The sequence below is a fragment of the Dromiciops gliroides genome, chromosome 4, assembly GCF_019393635.1.
Source record: "Dromiciops gliroides isolate mDroGli1 chromosome 4, mDroGli1.pri, whole genome shotgun sequence".
Taxonomy (NCBI): domain Eukaryota; kingdom Metazoa; phylum Chordata; class Mammalia; order Microbiotheria; family Microbiotheriidae; genus Dromiciops; species Dromiciops gliroides.
This window is the reverse complement of record NC_057864.1, coordinates 465,920,574-465,937,831: the sequence shown is the minus strand read 5'-3', so window position 1 is coordinate 465,937,831 and position 17,258 is coordinate 465,920,574. Positions and strand designations below refer to the sequence as shown.

Here is a 17,258-nt window from a genome sequence, read left to right as displayed (position 1 = left end):
AGCTCCAGGGCCACTCGCCATCTACTCCCTTTTGCTGGGGGCAGCTAATGGAGTTAGACACTCTTTGCCTTCTCTGTGCTTGGCTTGGACAGTTACTGGGCAGCGGGAATGAATTTCAGTGGGCTCCTTTACTCAGTTGGCATGGCTGTTAATTAGATGATGCCGTCTGTGCCCTCCTCTCCACTAACCACCTCTCTTTTACAGGATTACAAGCAAGAAGAAGATCCAGCAAAATTTAAATCCATCAAGACAGGACGGGGACCACTGGGTCCTAATTGGAAGGTGCAGTTCACACTCTCACCACTAGGGGGCTGAGCTTGAGGGACTGGGTGGGCTGAGGGGTCCAGCTTCCTGAGGGGTGGACCAGGGGAAGAGGATGGATTTGGAGGACCCGGCCCATTGGCTGCCCTCTCGGTCATGTGCTTGCCCGTGGGTGTTTTCTCCATGCAGAAAGAATTGGCTAATCAGAAAGACTTGCCATACATGTGCGCCTACAAACTGGTAACCGTCAAGTTCAAGTGGTGGGGCCTCCAGAGCAAAGTTGAAAACTTTATACAGAAGGTGAGTGGCTGGAGGGAGGAGGTGAGCAGCAGGTGCGCATTGGGGCACACGTGTGCATTGCCTGAGAAAAGCTGCTCAGATAGGGCCCGCCCTAGATCCATCTAATTGGATTCAGGAGCCGGCAGGGTCATCCTCCCCTCCTTGACACCCGACTCCCTGACACTCTTAGCTCCTCTGCACCCAGGGCTCAGGAAGATACCTTGTGGTCACGGAAAAGGAAACGGCTTGCTGTGATTCAGCACCGACATTTCTTCCCTTTCTTTGGTTTTTTTGTTTTGTTTTGTTTTGTTTTGTTTTAGTGAGGCAATTGGGGTTAAGTGACTTGCCCAGGGTCACATAGCTAGTAAGTGTTAAGTGTCTGAGGCCGGATTTTGAACTCAGGTACTCCTGACTCCAGGGCCAGTGCTCTATCCACTGCGCCATCTAGCTGCCCCTCTTCCCTTTCTTTGAAACCCAAAGACAGGATGTTTTGTAGTCTGAATTCCTCAGGGTCCTGAATCGCTGGGCTGGAACAGTTCATTTGGAACAGTCCTGGTGTCCTCTTTCTGGGAGGTTGGAGACCTGCTCCAAGCTTACTGTTCTCACCTCCAGCCCCTTGTGGCCCCAGGAGAAGAAGCAAACACCATTGAGTGCTCTGCAGCTTGGCAGCATTCTAGTATTGGTCCTGCATTCCCCCTCTTCATATCCTGGTGAGGCTCACCAGGAAGCTTCTGCCCTCTGGTGCTGCTTAGTCAGGCCTGGCCAGGGGGCCCTGGCACTTCTTCCTCTAGTATCCAAGTGACACACCCAGCTGTCAATAGGCTTGGCTTCCCTCCCATCCCCCACCATCCTGATGTTCCTCTTTCTTCTGGGCCTCTGCCTTGTGGATTTTGAGACCCACTAAGAAACTGATGTAGGTGACCGGAAGGGAGAGTGCTCTTAACCTCTCACCCCTCTAGTCAAAAATGAAGATAAACAGATACAGCCTAGCACCCATAAGCTAAAAGCGTTGGCATCAGCTCTCTGACTGTGGGAAGCGATGGGACAGTAGAGTCCTTCACCTGCTGAACTGTCCACTTTTCCCTTCCATGTTTTAGCAAGAGAAGCGTCTGTTTACAAATTTTCACCGGCAGCTGTTCTGTTGGCTTGATAAGTGGGTTGAGCTGACTATGGATGACATTCGCAGGATGGAAGATGAGACCAAGAGACAGCTGGATGAGGTAAGTGGGAGCTTAGGGGGAGGCTCTGACACTCAAGGTTAATCCATAGGCTAAATCCATCGCAGCTGATTATCAGAGGTGCATCAGTCAGGATATGGGGTTGGATGGACCAACATGACCTGGGCTGGATGGCTCCGATTCTATCGGAACAAAGCTCTGGTCAGGTGGGACAGGTCGGCAGCAGTTTTAAGAGGGCAGATACACTGAGAGCTTTGTCCGAGAGCTCTGGGAAGTTGTCTTGTTTCTTACCAATCATCCAGATCGAGTGGTTATGGAACGTCCACTCTAGGGCGCTCGGCCTTCCCTCAAGGACCTCCGACAGACCCCTGGGGGGGCCGGGACCCAGAAAATGTTGACTGAAGGAACCAGAGGCCTAGGCAGTGCACAGTGAGTGCCAAGTAAGGGGTGTAGACACCAGGGCACAGAGTGGTCAGGAGGTGGGGCATGTGCTGGAGAGTGAAGGATGCTGGGAACAAACCTGTGGAGGGCGTCACTCAGATACCACAGACAGAACAGAAACCACATGAACAGCCCACTTTCCAAGGTGCTTTTGGCTTTGGTTGGTTTTCACTTGGTTCTCTTGAGAATTTTAGCTTCTAGGTTTGTTGAGCCTTGTAAAGTGGGGCCCAGCGAGGAGGGATAGTTTGTCCTCCTGTACCTCAGCTGGAGCCATGAGCTTAGGTGGTGGGGTTGAGGGACCAGCCATGGTGGGTATTCCATTTCAAACCCTCCTGGGCACCTCAGAGCATAATTACTTCATGCTCATGTAGCTGCGTTTGTGAGGGAAAAGCCAACACCTCTTTCTCTATCTCCTGGGCCTCTGTGAGCTCCTCCATGTGGAGCTTGGAGCAGGGAGTAGGGGGAGAGGTTTTTTACCAGCTCCTGTCTCTGCTGAGCTTTCCCTGGACTGGGGTGACTCATGTGGTTGAATCATGCCCCAGTTAGTCCCCGCTCTAACACCAGCCATTTTGGTTACTCATTTGACTGCATTGGTCTGACTCCTCGCAGGCTTTGGGCCATGGCCCCTATTTTGTTTGCTATCAGTCTACCAAAAGGTGTACGTTTATGACCATAGGTTCAGGCCTTGTGAGCTCCTAGCTAGGGGAAAAAAGTACACAAAAATGGGAATTTACTTTCTTATTTCAGTAGTTAACCAGTAAGCATTAATTAAGCATTTATATGTGCCAAGTGGTTAAATAAAAACCCAAAACAACCTCTACTCTCCGGGAGCTTTCATTTCTCAATGAGAGAGAAGCCCTTGGATTTGTAGGTCCACAGCACTGGTAACTTTGTAGAGAGCTTACACATTTCTAATGTATCTATGTGCCTATGTATGTGACACATAGAAAATATTTACACAGTAACTTGATTTAGTTCCCTATATATTTTAGAAATGAGGCCTTTATCAAAAACACTGGCTGTAAAAATTGATTCCCAGTTTTCTGCTTCCCTTCTAATTTTGGCTGCATTGCTTCTATTTGTACAAAACCTTTTTAATTTAATGTAATCAAAATCATCCATTTTGCATTTCATAATATCTTCTATCTCTTGTTTAATCATAAATTCTTCTCTCCATAGATCTGAGAGGTAAACTATTCCTTCCTCTCCTAATTTACCTAAGGTATCACCCATTATGTCTAAATCATGTACCCATTTTGACCTTATTTTGGTATAAGGTGTAAGATGTTGGTCTATAGGGGGCAGCTAGGTGGCGCAGTGGATAAAGCACCGGCCCTGGATTCAGGAGTACCTGAGTTCAAATCCGGCCTCAGACACTTGATACTTACTAGCTGTGTGACCCTGGGCAAGTCACTTAACCCCAATTGCCTCACTAAAAAAAAAAAAAAAAGATGTTGGTCTATGCCTAGTTTCTGCCATATTATCTTCCAGTTTTCCCAGCAGTTTTTGTCAAATACTGAGTTCCTATCCCAGAAGCTGGAGTCTTTGGGTTTATCAAACAGTAGATTACTATAGTCATTTACTACTGTGTCTCCTTTGCCTAACCTATTCCATTGATCCACCACTCTTATTTCTTAACCAATACCAAATAGTTTTTAATGACTGCTGTTTTATAGTATAGCTTCAGATTTGGCACGGCTAGCCCACTTTCCTGTGCATTTTTTTCACCAGTTCCCTTGATATTCTTGACCTTTTGTTCTTCCAGATGAATTTTGTTATTATTTTTCTAGCTCCATAAAATAATTTTTAGGTAGTCTGATTGGCATGGCACTGAAAAAGTAATTTAATTCATGTAGAATTGTCATTTTTATTATATTAGCTTGGCCTATACATGAGCAATTGATATTTTTCCAATTATTTAGATCTGATTTTATTTGCATACACACTAACTTGAGCAAGGAACCTTCTAGCATCTGGGTGGATTGGTTCAGGCCTCTTGGAGAAGATTCTTTTGAAGTGAGTCCTGAAGGATGTTGGGCATTCCAAGAGACCAAGATTAAAAGGGCACCATTTCGGGCACAGGGGGGATGTTACAAAGTGCAGTCACAAGAGCCCCAGAAATGCAGCATGTCACGTGTGAAGAGCAGTGAGCCAGCAGGGATGGCCACACGGCAGAGTGCATGGAAGGGGATGATGTGTAGAGTGGAGAAGGGGAAAGGGACCAGGCAGTGAGGGGCTCTCAATGCCCAAAGTAGGAGTTTGTATTGATCCCCAGAGAAATAAGGAACTTGTGGAGCTCACTGGGGGTGGTGAGACATGGTTAGACTTGGCCTTGAGGAAAGTCACTTTGGTGGCCTGGTAGAAGCCACATGGATTAGTGTAGGGAGAGACTGGAGGCAGAGAGACTTGTCAGAAGGTTAGAAGGTGATTGCAGTCATCCAGGCAGGAGGTGGGGAGGGCCTAAACCAGAGGAGTAGTTGTACCTGACTGGGATGTATAGAAGAGCCCTAGAAAGAAGAAGGAGAGGGGAGAGTTAGGAGGTGAGGTGGCCAACCTGTATGATTGGAGGTTGGAGATTTAGGGAAGCCTGCAAGAAGGAAGGGTGGGGGCAGCTAGATGGCGCAGTAGATAGAGCACCGGCCCTGGAGTCAGGAGTACCTGAGTTCAAATCTGGCCTCAGACACTTAACACTTACTAGCTGTGTGACCCTGGGCAAGTCACTTAACCCCAATTGCCTCACTGAAAAAGAAAAAAAAAAGGAAGGGTGTGGAGGGGAAAGGTCAGGAGTTGGAGATGGCCTGGGGATGACCAGTTGACAGGTTGTTGATGGAGGCCTGCAGCTCAGGGGAAAGACTAGGCTTGGCTCCATAGATTTGGGAATCATCTGCGGAGAGATCACCAAGGAGAGAGGATAAAGGGGAGAAGAGAGCAGAGCCCAGGGGTGGGGGGCGGGGGGCAGCAGGCATCCATAGGTGGAAAGTTGAACCAAGAGAGAGCAATATCCAGGAGGAGAAAAGGTGGCCACCCTTGTCAGGTGCTGTAGAGAGTTCGAGAAGGGGAAGACCGAGAAAAGACCAGCGGACTCGCAACTGAAAGAGCTTTTCCCAGAGCCATTTCTGTTGAATGGAGAATGATTCAGTTCAATCAGAAGTAGATTGCAGAGGGTTTAGAAGAGAATGACAGAAGAAGAAGTGGGCACCCTGCGTGTAGGTGGCTGTTTCTAGGTGTTTAGCTGAGAGAAGGAGGAGGAAGAGATACTGGATGAAAGCTTCCAGAAAAAGATCTAATGAGGATTTTTCAAAGAATGGAGGAGACTTGGGCATGCTTGTAGGTAGCAAGAAAGGAACTGGTAGCAGAAACTGAAGGCTAGAGATGGGAGGATGATAGTGGGGCATTCTGCTGGAGAAGATGAGAAGGGACGGGATGAAGAGTGAGTTCATGGAGAGGGGTTGGCATTGGCAAGGAGCAGAGTGAGGGATCATAGGGGATGGTGTCAGGGATGTGGGATGAGAAGAGGGAGTTACTGAGAATGATCTGAATCCTTTCTGGTCACATGATAGATGAGGTTCTCAATTGAAAAGGTGAACCAAGAGGGTGCTAAAGGAGGCTTGACAGAAGACAATTGGGACAGCCCTGGTGGTTGGTGGGACAGATATGGGGTTAGGGAGGAATGGAAGAAAGGACTTGCCGCAGTTAAGAGTAGATAACAGATTCATGGTGCATCTGGTCAGCACAGCTTTGTGCCTTCTTTCAGCCCCATTCATCAGGATGTGAGTAGCAGCAAAGGAGTTATACACAAGCCTGGGGTTGGGTTTCAACAAGAAATAATTGTAGATAGAACAAGGAAGCAAGTTGAACTGGCTCATCAAGGTGTCCAGCTTGGGAAGGGAGGTGAGTGTAGCCAGGGCCGGGGCACTGGATGGCCTAGAAGAGGACTGAGGGGGCAGGAGGCAGGGGGCATGACGAGGACAAAGGAAGGCATAGGACCATATGGGATAATAAAAGATTGTGACTAACCAAAGAAATTGCAGTGGTCTCGAACAAGAAAATGAAACCCTCGTGGGTGATGGCGAGAACAAGGCTGTGACTATCTCGATGTGAAATCGATGTGGGAGTTGAGTAGATTGGGGAACTAGGAAGTTTGGGGGCATTTGGAGGAGCATGACGATGTGTGTTGGAGTGACAACAAGAGCTTGGTCAGGAGGGAGACTGGGAGCCAGGCACTGAACTGAGAAAGGATAGGGGACGTCCAGCTGGTCAGTGGGTAATGACTACCAGGATCAGGGGGAGGTGGTAACTTTGGAGAGAGTAAACCTCAGTGGAGATTACTGAGCTGTAGCTCCTGGCATGATGGCATATGAGCACTGGGGACACTGACTGGAACCAGCGAGTCAGAGAGGAGGTGAGAAAGGGCAGCCAGTCCTGGAGAGGATAGAGAGGGGTACAGGGTCATCTGGGGGACCCAGATGGCAGGGAGTGCCAGACAATAGCAGGAACAAGAGGAAGAGGAAGTCTGAAATGAAAGGAAATGGGTTAGGTATTGAGCGGGAACTTCAAAGGGCTGGAAGATCTGCAGTGGATCAGTGATATGGAGAAGAATGAGCATTTATTAGGCTCCTACTGTGTGCCAGGCACTGAGCTAAGCGCTTTGCAGTTATCTCATTTCATTCTCACAATAACCCTGGGAGGTAGGTGCTATCAGTATCTCTATTTTGTAAATGAGGAAATTGAGGCAGACAGAAATTACGTGACTTGCCGAAGGTCACACAGCTAGTAAGCTGAATTTGAATTCAGGTCGTTCTGACTCCAGGCCCAGTGCTCTCACTATCATACCACCAAGCTGCTTCTGCTGAGGATGTGGAAGCAGGCAGCTGGGGTTGGGGGTTCTTTGGCCGTCTGGGGGCTCATTATCCCTGGGATGGAGAATGTGAGAGGGAATGGGGGTATGCAGACCGTTTGGGAAAAGTATCCATTGAGGGAGAGTATCAGTGAGTAGTGGGAGGTCTTCTGGCCAAGGCAGGTAGGGAGAAGGTCTCAGCTCTCCCCAGTGTTGCCTTGTGGTAGCTGCAGTCCCTGTCCTGGGACTCCTTCTCCCAGAGATCATAATCCCTCCAGACAGAATTCATGCCAGTGACCCCAGCAGGGTCAGACCCCAGGCTTGAGGCCTTGGGCAGATCACATGATGAAAATGACATGGTAGCATCTAACAGCAACTTCTTGTGCCCGCTGAGGGGTGTGCCTGGTAAGCTACCCCCATGGGCAGGAAGCTGGAGAGGACGCTCCAGAGCTTCTCATTGGGCCTGCTGCCTTTAAGCAGAACCAGTCAAGACTGTCCCAAATGGACGAGGATCAAGCCTCTTGAATGACTGCTGGAGAATCCAGGTTGCCTGGTTTCCTCTGCCCTCTGTTTCAGTGGGTGTAATTTCTGGAGTTGTCAGCAAGTTCCTCCCTTACCTCCTCTGGCTGCCTCTTCTGCCCGTTTCTTTGTGTTCTCTCCGGAGTAGATGAGGTAGTAAGGTGTTCTCTGTCCACTGGGGAAGAGCTGCATATCCATGAAACCCTCTTCATTGGAGGACTTAGCAAAGTTTTGAATGTTCCTGCCCTTTTAAGTCTCAGCCACTGGCTCTGGGCAGGTATCATATAGAAGACAGATGAGACTTGTTTGCTTTACCGTAAGTGGGCAGAATCAGGACCAGTGGAGAGCTTGAAAATAAGATTGGGCCTAAATAAGACAAGTGACTTGCTCAAAACCACACAGCAAGTCAGTGGCTACTAACTTAAGCAGACATCTAGTGTGGCGCTCACACTGCTTCCAGAGGCGAGAAGACTATGACCCCAAAGCCTGGGTGCTGAGCCCACCAGGCTTTAAGACACTCTGCCCAAAGCTGTAAAGACTGGGACCCCTGGCAAGGGCCTAGTGTCCTACTTGGACCTCCAGCACTAGGCCTGACGCAGACCCCAGTCCATGCTCTCCACACAGGGGATGGCTTTGGGTTGGACCTCATCCTCCACCATCTTGGGATAGGCATACTGCGCCATGTGTAATTTCAGTCCAGTCCCTGGGGACCCAGACTTTCCAAGCCTCCCTGGTGTTTGGGGAAGATGCATGAGAGTCATCACAAGACCTTGGAAATTAGTGGCTCCAACCCACTGGCACGCATGGCCTACAGGTTTGCCTCTCCTACGTCGTGGATCACAGCAATTCAGAATCTGTGTCCCTTGTTGCCAAAGCCACCTTTCGCCATACGTACTCTCATCTCCATATAAGTGCACTATGGCATCTGGAGTCCCCCATTCCATTATTAGCAACCTTCCCTTCATCTTTGATCTATTAGCGATCTTTCCACCTCGTTGCCCTCATAGAAACTTACTTCCCCCAGAAGAGATTGCATCCCTGGCCGCTTGCTCCCCCTTCTCTTGAATTCCCCAGTGCATGGGACAAGGAAGAGGAGGAGACGTACTACTTACTGTCCAGTGCTGCCCCTTGTGAACACCTCTCTGCCATCAGCACTTGGAACACATTCTCACTATCCAGCTACATCGGTGAGCCCAGATCCTTGTGGCTGGGATCTCTGGGTTTCTAGGTTGCTCTTCAATGTTCCCATGTCACCTAGAACTGGAGTGACCTAATCCCACTTCTCTCTCTTTCCAGTCTTCACTCAGGTTCTTATCTTTGCCTTCTCTCCTTTTCACTCTTCCTTTATATTCAGACCTCTGTAGCTGATAACTTATTTTGCTTATGACTATTCCCTTCTCAAATCTATCCTCTATCCTCTTGCTTGTAAAGTATTCTGGCACTAAACTCTGTGTGTGTCTGTGTATAAGTGAGAATGTGTGAGTGTGTGTGTGTGTGTGTGTGTGTGTGTGTGAGAGAGAGAGAGAGAGAGAGAGAGAGAGAGAGAGAGAGAGAGAGAGAGAGAGAGTGAGAGTTGTACCGCCTTTTACCTGATTCAGGTGAGACTGAGGGTCATGAAATGGCTCTGTGGCCTCCTTTGTATATTCTTTTGATTTTGCCCCTAATTATGAGAGATGGTGAGTACCACCTTCTTTCTCATTTCCTCCTTAATATATTCTTCCCCCCTTCTCTTTCTTTACTCTCACAAAGAAAACAGAATAGCGTTCACTCTTTCTTCTCTATCCCTGCCATATCCCATCAATTGCCAACTCTTGTCTATTCTCTTTTTATACCCTTTCTCATATCTGTCTCCTTTTCTCCACCCACACAGGCTCCCTCCCTCCTAGTTCAGACACTCATTACCTCTGGGCTGGACTTCTATAATAGCCTCTTAATTAGTCTGCTGGCTTTGTCTCTCCCTTCCCCAATCCATCCTCCACACGGCTACCAAAATAGGCCTCCTTCATCACAAGCCTGATTATGTCATTCCTCCACTTAGAAATCTTTACTGACTCCCTCTGTCCCATAGGATAAGATACAAATGCCTTAGCTTGGCATTGAATACAAAGAATAACAACAACACTTTATTAGCCATCCTAAAGGCTGCTCTCAGGTGCACACCCATGGTTGTCTCCTGTCACTCCAGAAGGAGCCAATGAAATGGTGAAGATCCCAGTGTGGACCTTGGGCACATCCACATAAAACTCAGCCAAAACCATGTGTACAAAGAAGGTTCAAATCAGCAGATTCCCTTGTGGAGATAGGATTATGAGGGAGATTCAGGAACAGATCACTGCCAACAGAAATTACAGAAGGGTTATCTGTAAGGAGCCCAGACTTAGTGGTCAATGACCATTATGCAGGGAAACGGAAGGAACTCCAACATATGACTTCAGGCTGTAAACGATGAGCACCTACTGAATACCCAACAACTAGAATTACATTATCAGAAGCTTGATATCTTGAATAAATTGCCATGTTAGCCTCTATTACTATAAATACGGACCTCAAAACATCCTGGAGAACCCAACCCAGAAGCTGAAATCAGACCATTTTTACCCACCAAACTTGCCCCCGTTGTCCAGAAGCAACATTGACCTGTACCCAGCGTGACCATACCAGGAAGCAATCTTCAGGCTACATCGGATAACTGGCATAGGATGAGAGGCAGATCCTCCCTACTGTCCTCTCTCGACCGAGTCATCCCCAGGACACTTTCCACTACAAAAAGCATCTATTTTCTGTGCCTCACAAGAGTTCAGAGAACATTAAACATAAAGAATAGGAGAGCGACTCGCTCCAGGGCTATTTCTGGCTGTACCCCATTAAAGAATAGAAGAAAAATGAGTTCATAACTGACAAAAGGCTTTCAGGTTTGCAAAATATTTATACACATCATCTCGTTTGAGTCTCCCAGCAACCCTGGACACAGGGTTATTATTCTTTTTTTAATTCTTTTATTTTTTTTCCTCAGGGCAATGAGGGTTAAGTGACTTGCCCAAGGTCACACAGCTAGTAAGTGCCAAGTGTCTAGGGGCAGCTAGGTGGTGCAGTGGATAAAGCACCAGCCCTGGATTCAGGAGTACCTGAGTTCAAATCTGGCCTCAGACACTTGAAACTTACTAGCTGTGTGACCCTGAGCAAGTCACTTAACCCCCATTGCTACACACACACACACACACACACACACACACACACATACACACACACAGAGAAAGTGTCAAGTGTCTAAGGCTGAATTTGAACTCAGGTCCTCCTGAATCCAGAGCCGGTGCTTTATCCACTGTGCCACCTAGCTGCCCCCTACCACATATATTATTATCTTCATTTTGAAGCTAAAGAAACTGAGGCTAGAGAGGCTAAGTGATTTGCCCATGGTCACAGCTAGCTAGTATTTGAGGGATGATTTGAATTTGGGTTTTCCAGTCTCCAAATCAACACTGAGCTGTACTGCCTTTTTGGTAAGGCCCTCCACAATCTAGCGCTCCCTTTTATTAAATTTTCCAGCATGATCTCATTCTCGAGTACTTTTTGTCATTATTTCTGTAATCTGAGTTCAGAAAGTGGAGCAAATTCAGGGTATGTTAAAGAGATGATCAGTTAGCCAAGGTATGCCTATTTCCCCATCCTGTAGATGTCAAAGATAACCTATACTTACAGGACATCCTCAAGTTTCTCTTCAGTCTTCTCTTTTCCATTGTTAATAATCTAAATGTTATGTCTTTTGTCTATTTCCACAATCCTCCATTGCTAGTTAACTTTTCAATAGTGCATTATCTCCCTTGTGCCTAACAAATAACTCTGTGGGTAGAGGTTATTATCATCCCTGTTTTACTGATGAGCCAACTGAGGTTAAGTGACTTGTCTAAGGTCACACAGCTGGTACTTACCATCTGAGGCAGGATTCTCTCTCCAGTCTTTCTGATTCCCAGCCTGGCATCCCATCCACCATATCACCTAATAATCTTGTTTCTTCTTCCAATCCCTCTTCATGAATGTTTTTGACACTGAACTTGGGTCAGGTCTGTCCCTTTGCCTCTCTCTGGCTGATCTTTTAGTCTCTTTATTACTGGGTAAGATTTACGTCTCTTCAATAACCCAGCTGTTTTTTGGTGCCTCAGGGCCTCTTGCTGCCCCAGCTTCTTTTTTATTATTGAGTCCTCTCCTGTTGTAGACTCTAGGTCATAAAACCCGGTCTTGTTCTGGGTCCCATCATATAGAAAGTAGCATTTCCTCTGCACAGTGGAGTTCTAGACAAAGAGCTCCTGAGTTTCCAGGCTGGAATTATGGGGGCTAGAAAAGACCTTAGTTGGTTTAATTCCTTTCCTTTCTGGTCAGGGGAACCCCAAGATGACTTGTGCTCCTGTCTTGACGTTCCCTAGCTTCTGAGTGTCCGACAAGCAGGTGCCCGGCCTACCTGGGCCCTATGAGCAACTATGGATAAACTTTGGGTATGTTCTCTGCAAGGCCCTGAGCCCAGAAGCTTGAGGGGTCAGATACCACTCCCTCCAGGATGACCCTAGGTTTACTCCTGTGGCTCCTTCTGACTTGGAACAAACTTTTTAGTCAGTGATGCTGGGCTAACGATAGCTCAGAATCTTGGATTTTGCAGAGCCAGAGACTCTGGCCAGTATTTTTCTAATCCGTCTCCTCCATTTCATGTTCCTAACAGTCTGGTTCCAAATTTACTTCCCTCCAGAAAATCTTCTCTAACTGACCTCACTCAATGCTGACAGCTCTTTTACTCTGGTCAGTGTTCATTGACCTTCCCAACTACAAAACAATAGTGTCTTCTATTTCTTTGATTAATTATATCCCATATAGGATAACTAGTGAATGGATATTTATCTTTTTTTCCCTTTTTTTTTTGCGGGGGGGGGGGGGAGGCCAGGGCAATGAGGGTTAAGCGACTTGCCCAGGGTCCCACAACTAGTAAGCATCAAGTGTCAGAGGTTGGATTTGAACTCAGGTCTTCCTGAATCCAGGGCCAGTGCTTTATCTACTGTGCCACCTAGCTGCCCCCTGGATGGATTTTTATCAATAAATATATACTATTCACTTGCCATTCAAATGAATTCCCAACTTTGAGATGTCTTGGGATTGGCCTTGTGGGTTCTTTGGCCTTTGATCAGAGCTTACTACATGATGGTTCAAAGCCTTCTTTTAATTTATTTACAAAAATTCAGTTAGAGTTTTGCATCAGTTGAGGTGCAGCTTCTCAGTTGCGAGCACAATAGGCTTATCCTGCTGTCAGAGACATCAGAAGAGCCTCCCTGCAATTCTGAGAGCATTGGGGAGTGAAGAAAGGGTGGGTAATTAGTTTTCTTACTCAGTGTTCTGAGAACATTCCTATCCTGGTCTACGTTTGATCTTGTCAAAAGAGCTTTAAGAAAAGGTCTCATCCTGCTTTCACTGAAGGATCACTTATAAAGAGCCTACTATGTGAAAAGCCCTGAGAAAGAGATGGAGATGCCAAGCTCAGGAACTTTACACTCTAGTGTTGGGAGAGCCAATACAAAACACACGTAAATATACATGTAGGAAGTTGCCGAATGCCAGGAATGGAGAGATCGGTTCTGACTCAAGCGTAGTAGGAATCAGAGCTGTCATGGGGAAGAAGGCTCGTTGGATTGGGACCCTGCACTCCAGGCAGGGTTTGTAAGAGGCCATTTGGATAAGAAAGGCCTCAGAGGCCCTTACTGTGGCCAAGGGATCTCTGGAGATAATAGCAATGACTGCTCGGTCCCATGACACTTTGAGGTTTACACGGCCCTTTCCTGACAGCTCTGTAAAGTAAATATTACAAGTATTGTGGCCCCTGTTTTATAAATAAGGAGACTGAAGCGTGGAGCTGGATGGTGCTTGCCAGAATCCCCGCTCCAACACACAACCGCTGAAGGAAGGGAAAGACCTAGCAGTGAGAGTTGGGCCTGTGGAGACCTGAATTAGGGGGTCTTCCAGCAGGCCTTCCCCTGGGGCCTAGAGACTTGTTTTTAAAATATTTTGACAACTGTGTTCCAGTATCATTGGATTTTATTTTACACATTTAAAAACATGATTCTGAGAAGGAATCCATGGGCTTCACCAGACTGTCCATCCAGGAGGCCCATGACACACTAAAAAGTCAAGGACTCGTGTCTGGGGCACATGTGTGTCTGCAAGTGTGTGTGTACACGTGTGCCTGTGTGCATGTGCGTGAGTGTGTCCATGTGCATGCACCCCTGTGTAGTAGTCGTAGTCGCAGATGATACCAGTGACGATGAATGATGATAGCTCAGTAATGTGGACGTGGCCCCACGCTGGGGGTGGAAGCAGAGTCTCAGGAGAGCTCCCGAGGCAGGTGCTTAGAGACCTCACCCCACCCCGGGACCCTTCTGAGGGGAGATACACAAAACATGGCCTAACAGCAAAGCCGAGAGCCTCTGGGGCAGAGATGCCCTCGGCGACTGCTCAGCCCCATTCCTGATTTCTTGGCTTGGCCTGGGCTGTTTACAAGACTGAGCCTTTATCACGGGTGCTGGAGAGGATGGAGAGGGATGGTATCTATGGCAAATTTCTACCAACGGCTAAAATCTTTTTTTTTTTTCCCCTCTTCCAGATGAGAGAAAAAGACCCCGTGAAAGGAATGACAGCAGATGACTAAGGCCGTCCCTTCCCCTCAGCACTGTACGTACCAAGTTTTGTCATTCTGCACATCATGGAAGCTGAAGTTAAAACCTTAGGTGTGAAAGGCCTCATTGCTTCTTTGGGGAGCCAGATAAACTTCCTTCCTATAGCGGCAATGATGTGTTTATGAATTTGGGGACTTTATTTTTTCTCTCTGAGAATCACAGAGAAATAGGCAAATACTGGGTGGTCAGTGCATGATAGGGAATGGCAGAAAAGAAACATTAATTCCAGTCTGCCTCTAGGCTGGAAAACCATTCACCACTTCCATCTCTCCTTCCCCAGATCCCCCCGATCTTTGAAGCCCCCCCTTTGGGGTCTTCAGACTATTTTTAGATTGGTGTAACAAAAGCCCTTTCCCTGCTCTTCCCCGAGCAAGGTCAAAGCCATAACGTTCTGTCAATGTCCAGGCCATCTCCAGCATCCATACAGTGGTGCCCCCACCCTTTGTCTTGGGAAACCATCTTCAGAAGCGTTCAGTGTGGGGCGGCTAGGTGGCGCAGTGGATAGAGCACCGTCCCTGGATTCAGGAGGACCTGAGTTCAAATCTGGCCTCAGACACTTGACACTTACTAGCTGTGTGACCCCGGGCAAGTCACTTAGCCCCCATTGCCCTGCAACAACAACAAAAAGAAGCGTTCAGTGACATTTCCTGGTGGCAGCCCCAACATCTGTCATTTACTCTATGTTTCTGGACCTTGGATTTGGCCAAAGTAGTTCCCTCTACCATCTGGCCCTTTTAGCCATTTGGAAGTAATCAGACATTGGGGGTGGCTGCCTGAACCAATGGATAGGGAACTGGCCTGAGGGGCCAGGAGGGACTTTCTGGGAACCTGTCCTGGCTGTGTGCATGTGGGCACCCAGGCAGCTTTCCAAGACTCCAGGTTCAGGGGAAGGTATCCTACAAAGAGCTCCTATCTGGATAAAATTCGAGGTCTGATCAAAAACAAAACAAAACAAAACAGGGGCAGCTAGGTGGCGAAGTGGATAGACCACCGGCCCTGGATTCAGGAGGACCTGAGTTCAAATCTGGCCTCAGACACTTAACAGTCACTGTGTGACCCTGGGCAAGTCACTTAACCCCAATTGCCTCACCAAAAAAAAAAAACCCACCACAAAACAAAACAGACAAAACCCTGTCTTGAATTCCATAGAGCCATGAAAAGATTTCTCAATACTTTCTGCCCTCATTCTCTTCCCGAAGCTCCATCTGGGCATCTTCCAAGTCAGTGGCTCCAACCCTGGCAGATGCCCCTTTCTCTGGCTTGTAGTTTCTCTATTGAAAATCTTTGTTACATGGGCCAGTTTATTGCTGATAGAAAATAGGAAAGCTGGGGGCCTAAGAGAGGGCACTCCACCCCTTCACTTCCTCTTCCTGCCTGCTCTCATAGATGCGGCTTTTCTGGGGGTATAAAGCCTGGGCTCTTAAGTGTATGGTGTAGGGCGGCAGTCATGACCCCTGCTTGGGCCCAGGCTGCAGGGTGCACTTCCTCCAGAAGCTGGAGCAGCCACCAGCGATGCTTCCTGGTCACTTCTGATTTCCCTCGCTGCTTCCTTAATAATCCTATTTTTTTCCCCCTAGTTTTGCAAGACAGCGGTCAGCAGGAAGGCCCAGCAGCTCCACCCTCCTGAGCGACAGGCCACCTTCGGACCCAGCCTTTCTGTGCCCAATCGACAGGCGATTTCCAACCCCTCGTAGCTAACTCTAGATGCCCTTTAATATTGTGAACAACTAGACCGTCTGGTATTATTAAGCACATGTGTGCGGGAGCCGGCGCCTTGGAGACGTGTGGCGTGTAGGTCGCTGGACTGACAGCTCCTCCCTCCTTTTTTCCATTGTGTTCTGACCCATTTCCATGTGGCCCCTATTTCCAAGTGACATTTTTAGCTGAAATAGCTGTCTTTTGTGATGTGATTTAAATGATTTAAGTTTGTCTGTTTTAAACCTGGGATAAACTGAGGCCTCTTGTGTCCTGGCCAGACCCTCATGATTCTGAGTGCTAACCTGGGGAAAAAGAAGCTGTTGGGTGGATGGATTGATTTTTCCCCTTCTCCTCCCCGCCTCCTCCCCTCCTCTCCCCCACCCTATCCCCATGGCAGTGCAGCTTCGAGACTCTTAATATATGCTTCTAGCGCCCAATATTCTGGTGCTTCATACCAAGGGTAACCATGGCTTAGCCAATCATAGTTTAGGAACAAAAACAAGCCCAGCCCATGGCACCAGCACTTGGAATCACTATCTTTGGAGACACCTAATAGCTTCTTAAACCAGTCTGTAACTCACTTTGTCTGCATCGTTGGCAGAGCCCATGATGTCACTGTCAAGTCTCTCTAGCTAGAGGGGCTCTGTCCTATTTGGCCCTTGTAACTCTCCATATCACCATGAGAAGTGACCCTGTGGATGGGCTGCCTCTCAGGTTGGTGCTTCTGTTGAGCAATAATCCCACCTTCTCTTGGAGCCCCCTTCCCTGGCTTGGAGACTGGCTAGGATGCTACATGCAAGAAATCCCCTTTGCCCTAAGGCAAAGTCCTGTCATCCTCCAGTGCTTCTGGAGAGGGATGAGGAAGAGGCCCGGTCTGCAAGGCCCACTCCTTCATTTGCCCAAGCTGAGCTCTGCTCTGGACAACCCCAGAGGGTCAGAGGAAGCTTCTGGCCAACACTCCCCCAGGCTGGGCCTGGGGAGGAGGTGGAGCAAGCTGGCCTTCCAGGCAGGGCCCAGACTGTAGAATTAGCCAGCTGCCCGAGCCTCCTCCTCCTCTTCCTCCTCCTCTTCCTCTTCCTCTTCCTCTTCCTCCTCAGCAGAACTTGAGACGGCTCTTCTCCCAGCCAAGGGCACCCACCCGAAGCAGCTGAGGTGTCACCAATTCTCCAAAGCTGCTCAAGTCATCAGTGTTCTAAGCCCATGCTGCCCCGTGCTCGCACTGCCCAAGAGAGAGGCAAGATCCCTGTCAGGGAGGAGGTAGTGTGTCTGTGGGTCTCTGGTAGTTTGCTTTGCCTTACTTATCTCTAAGTGCAATAAAAGGAGTGTAGGACTACA

General features: G+C 48.1%; 1 protein-coding gene across 2 annotated transcripts in view; it reads left to right on the top strand.

Annotated features, from left to right (window-relative positions):
* The window catches only part of PITPNA (phosphatidylinositol transfer protein alpha), a 40,141-nt gene extending 22,883 nt beyond the window's left edge, over positions 1-17,258 (top strand). For both annotated transcript variants that reach the window (XM_044002853.1, XM_044002852.1), the window contains exons 8-12: positions 205-282; positions 451-561; positions 1,638-1,760; positions 14,153-14,220; positions 15,803-17,258. In XM_044002853.1, coding sequence (XP_043858788.1) covers positions 205-282; positions 451-561; positions 1,638-1,760; positions 14,153-14,197 — 357 coding nt within the window. In that variant the 3' untranslated portion in view covers positions 14,198-14,220; positions 15,803-17,258. The remainder of the gene's footprint in view (positions 1-204; positions 283-450; positions 562-1,637; positions 1,761-14,152; positions 14,221-15,802) is intronic.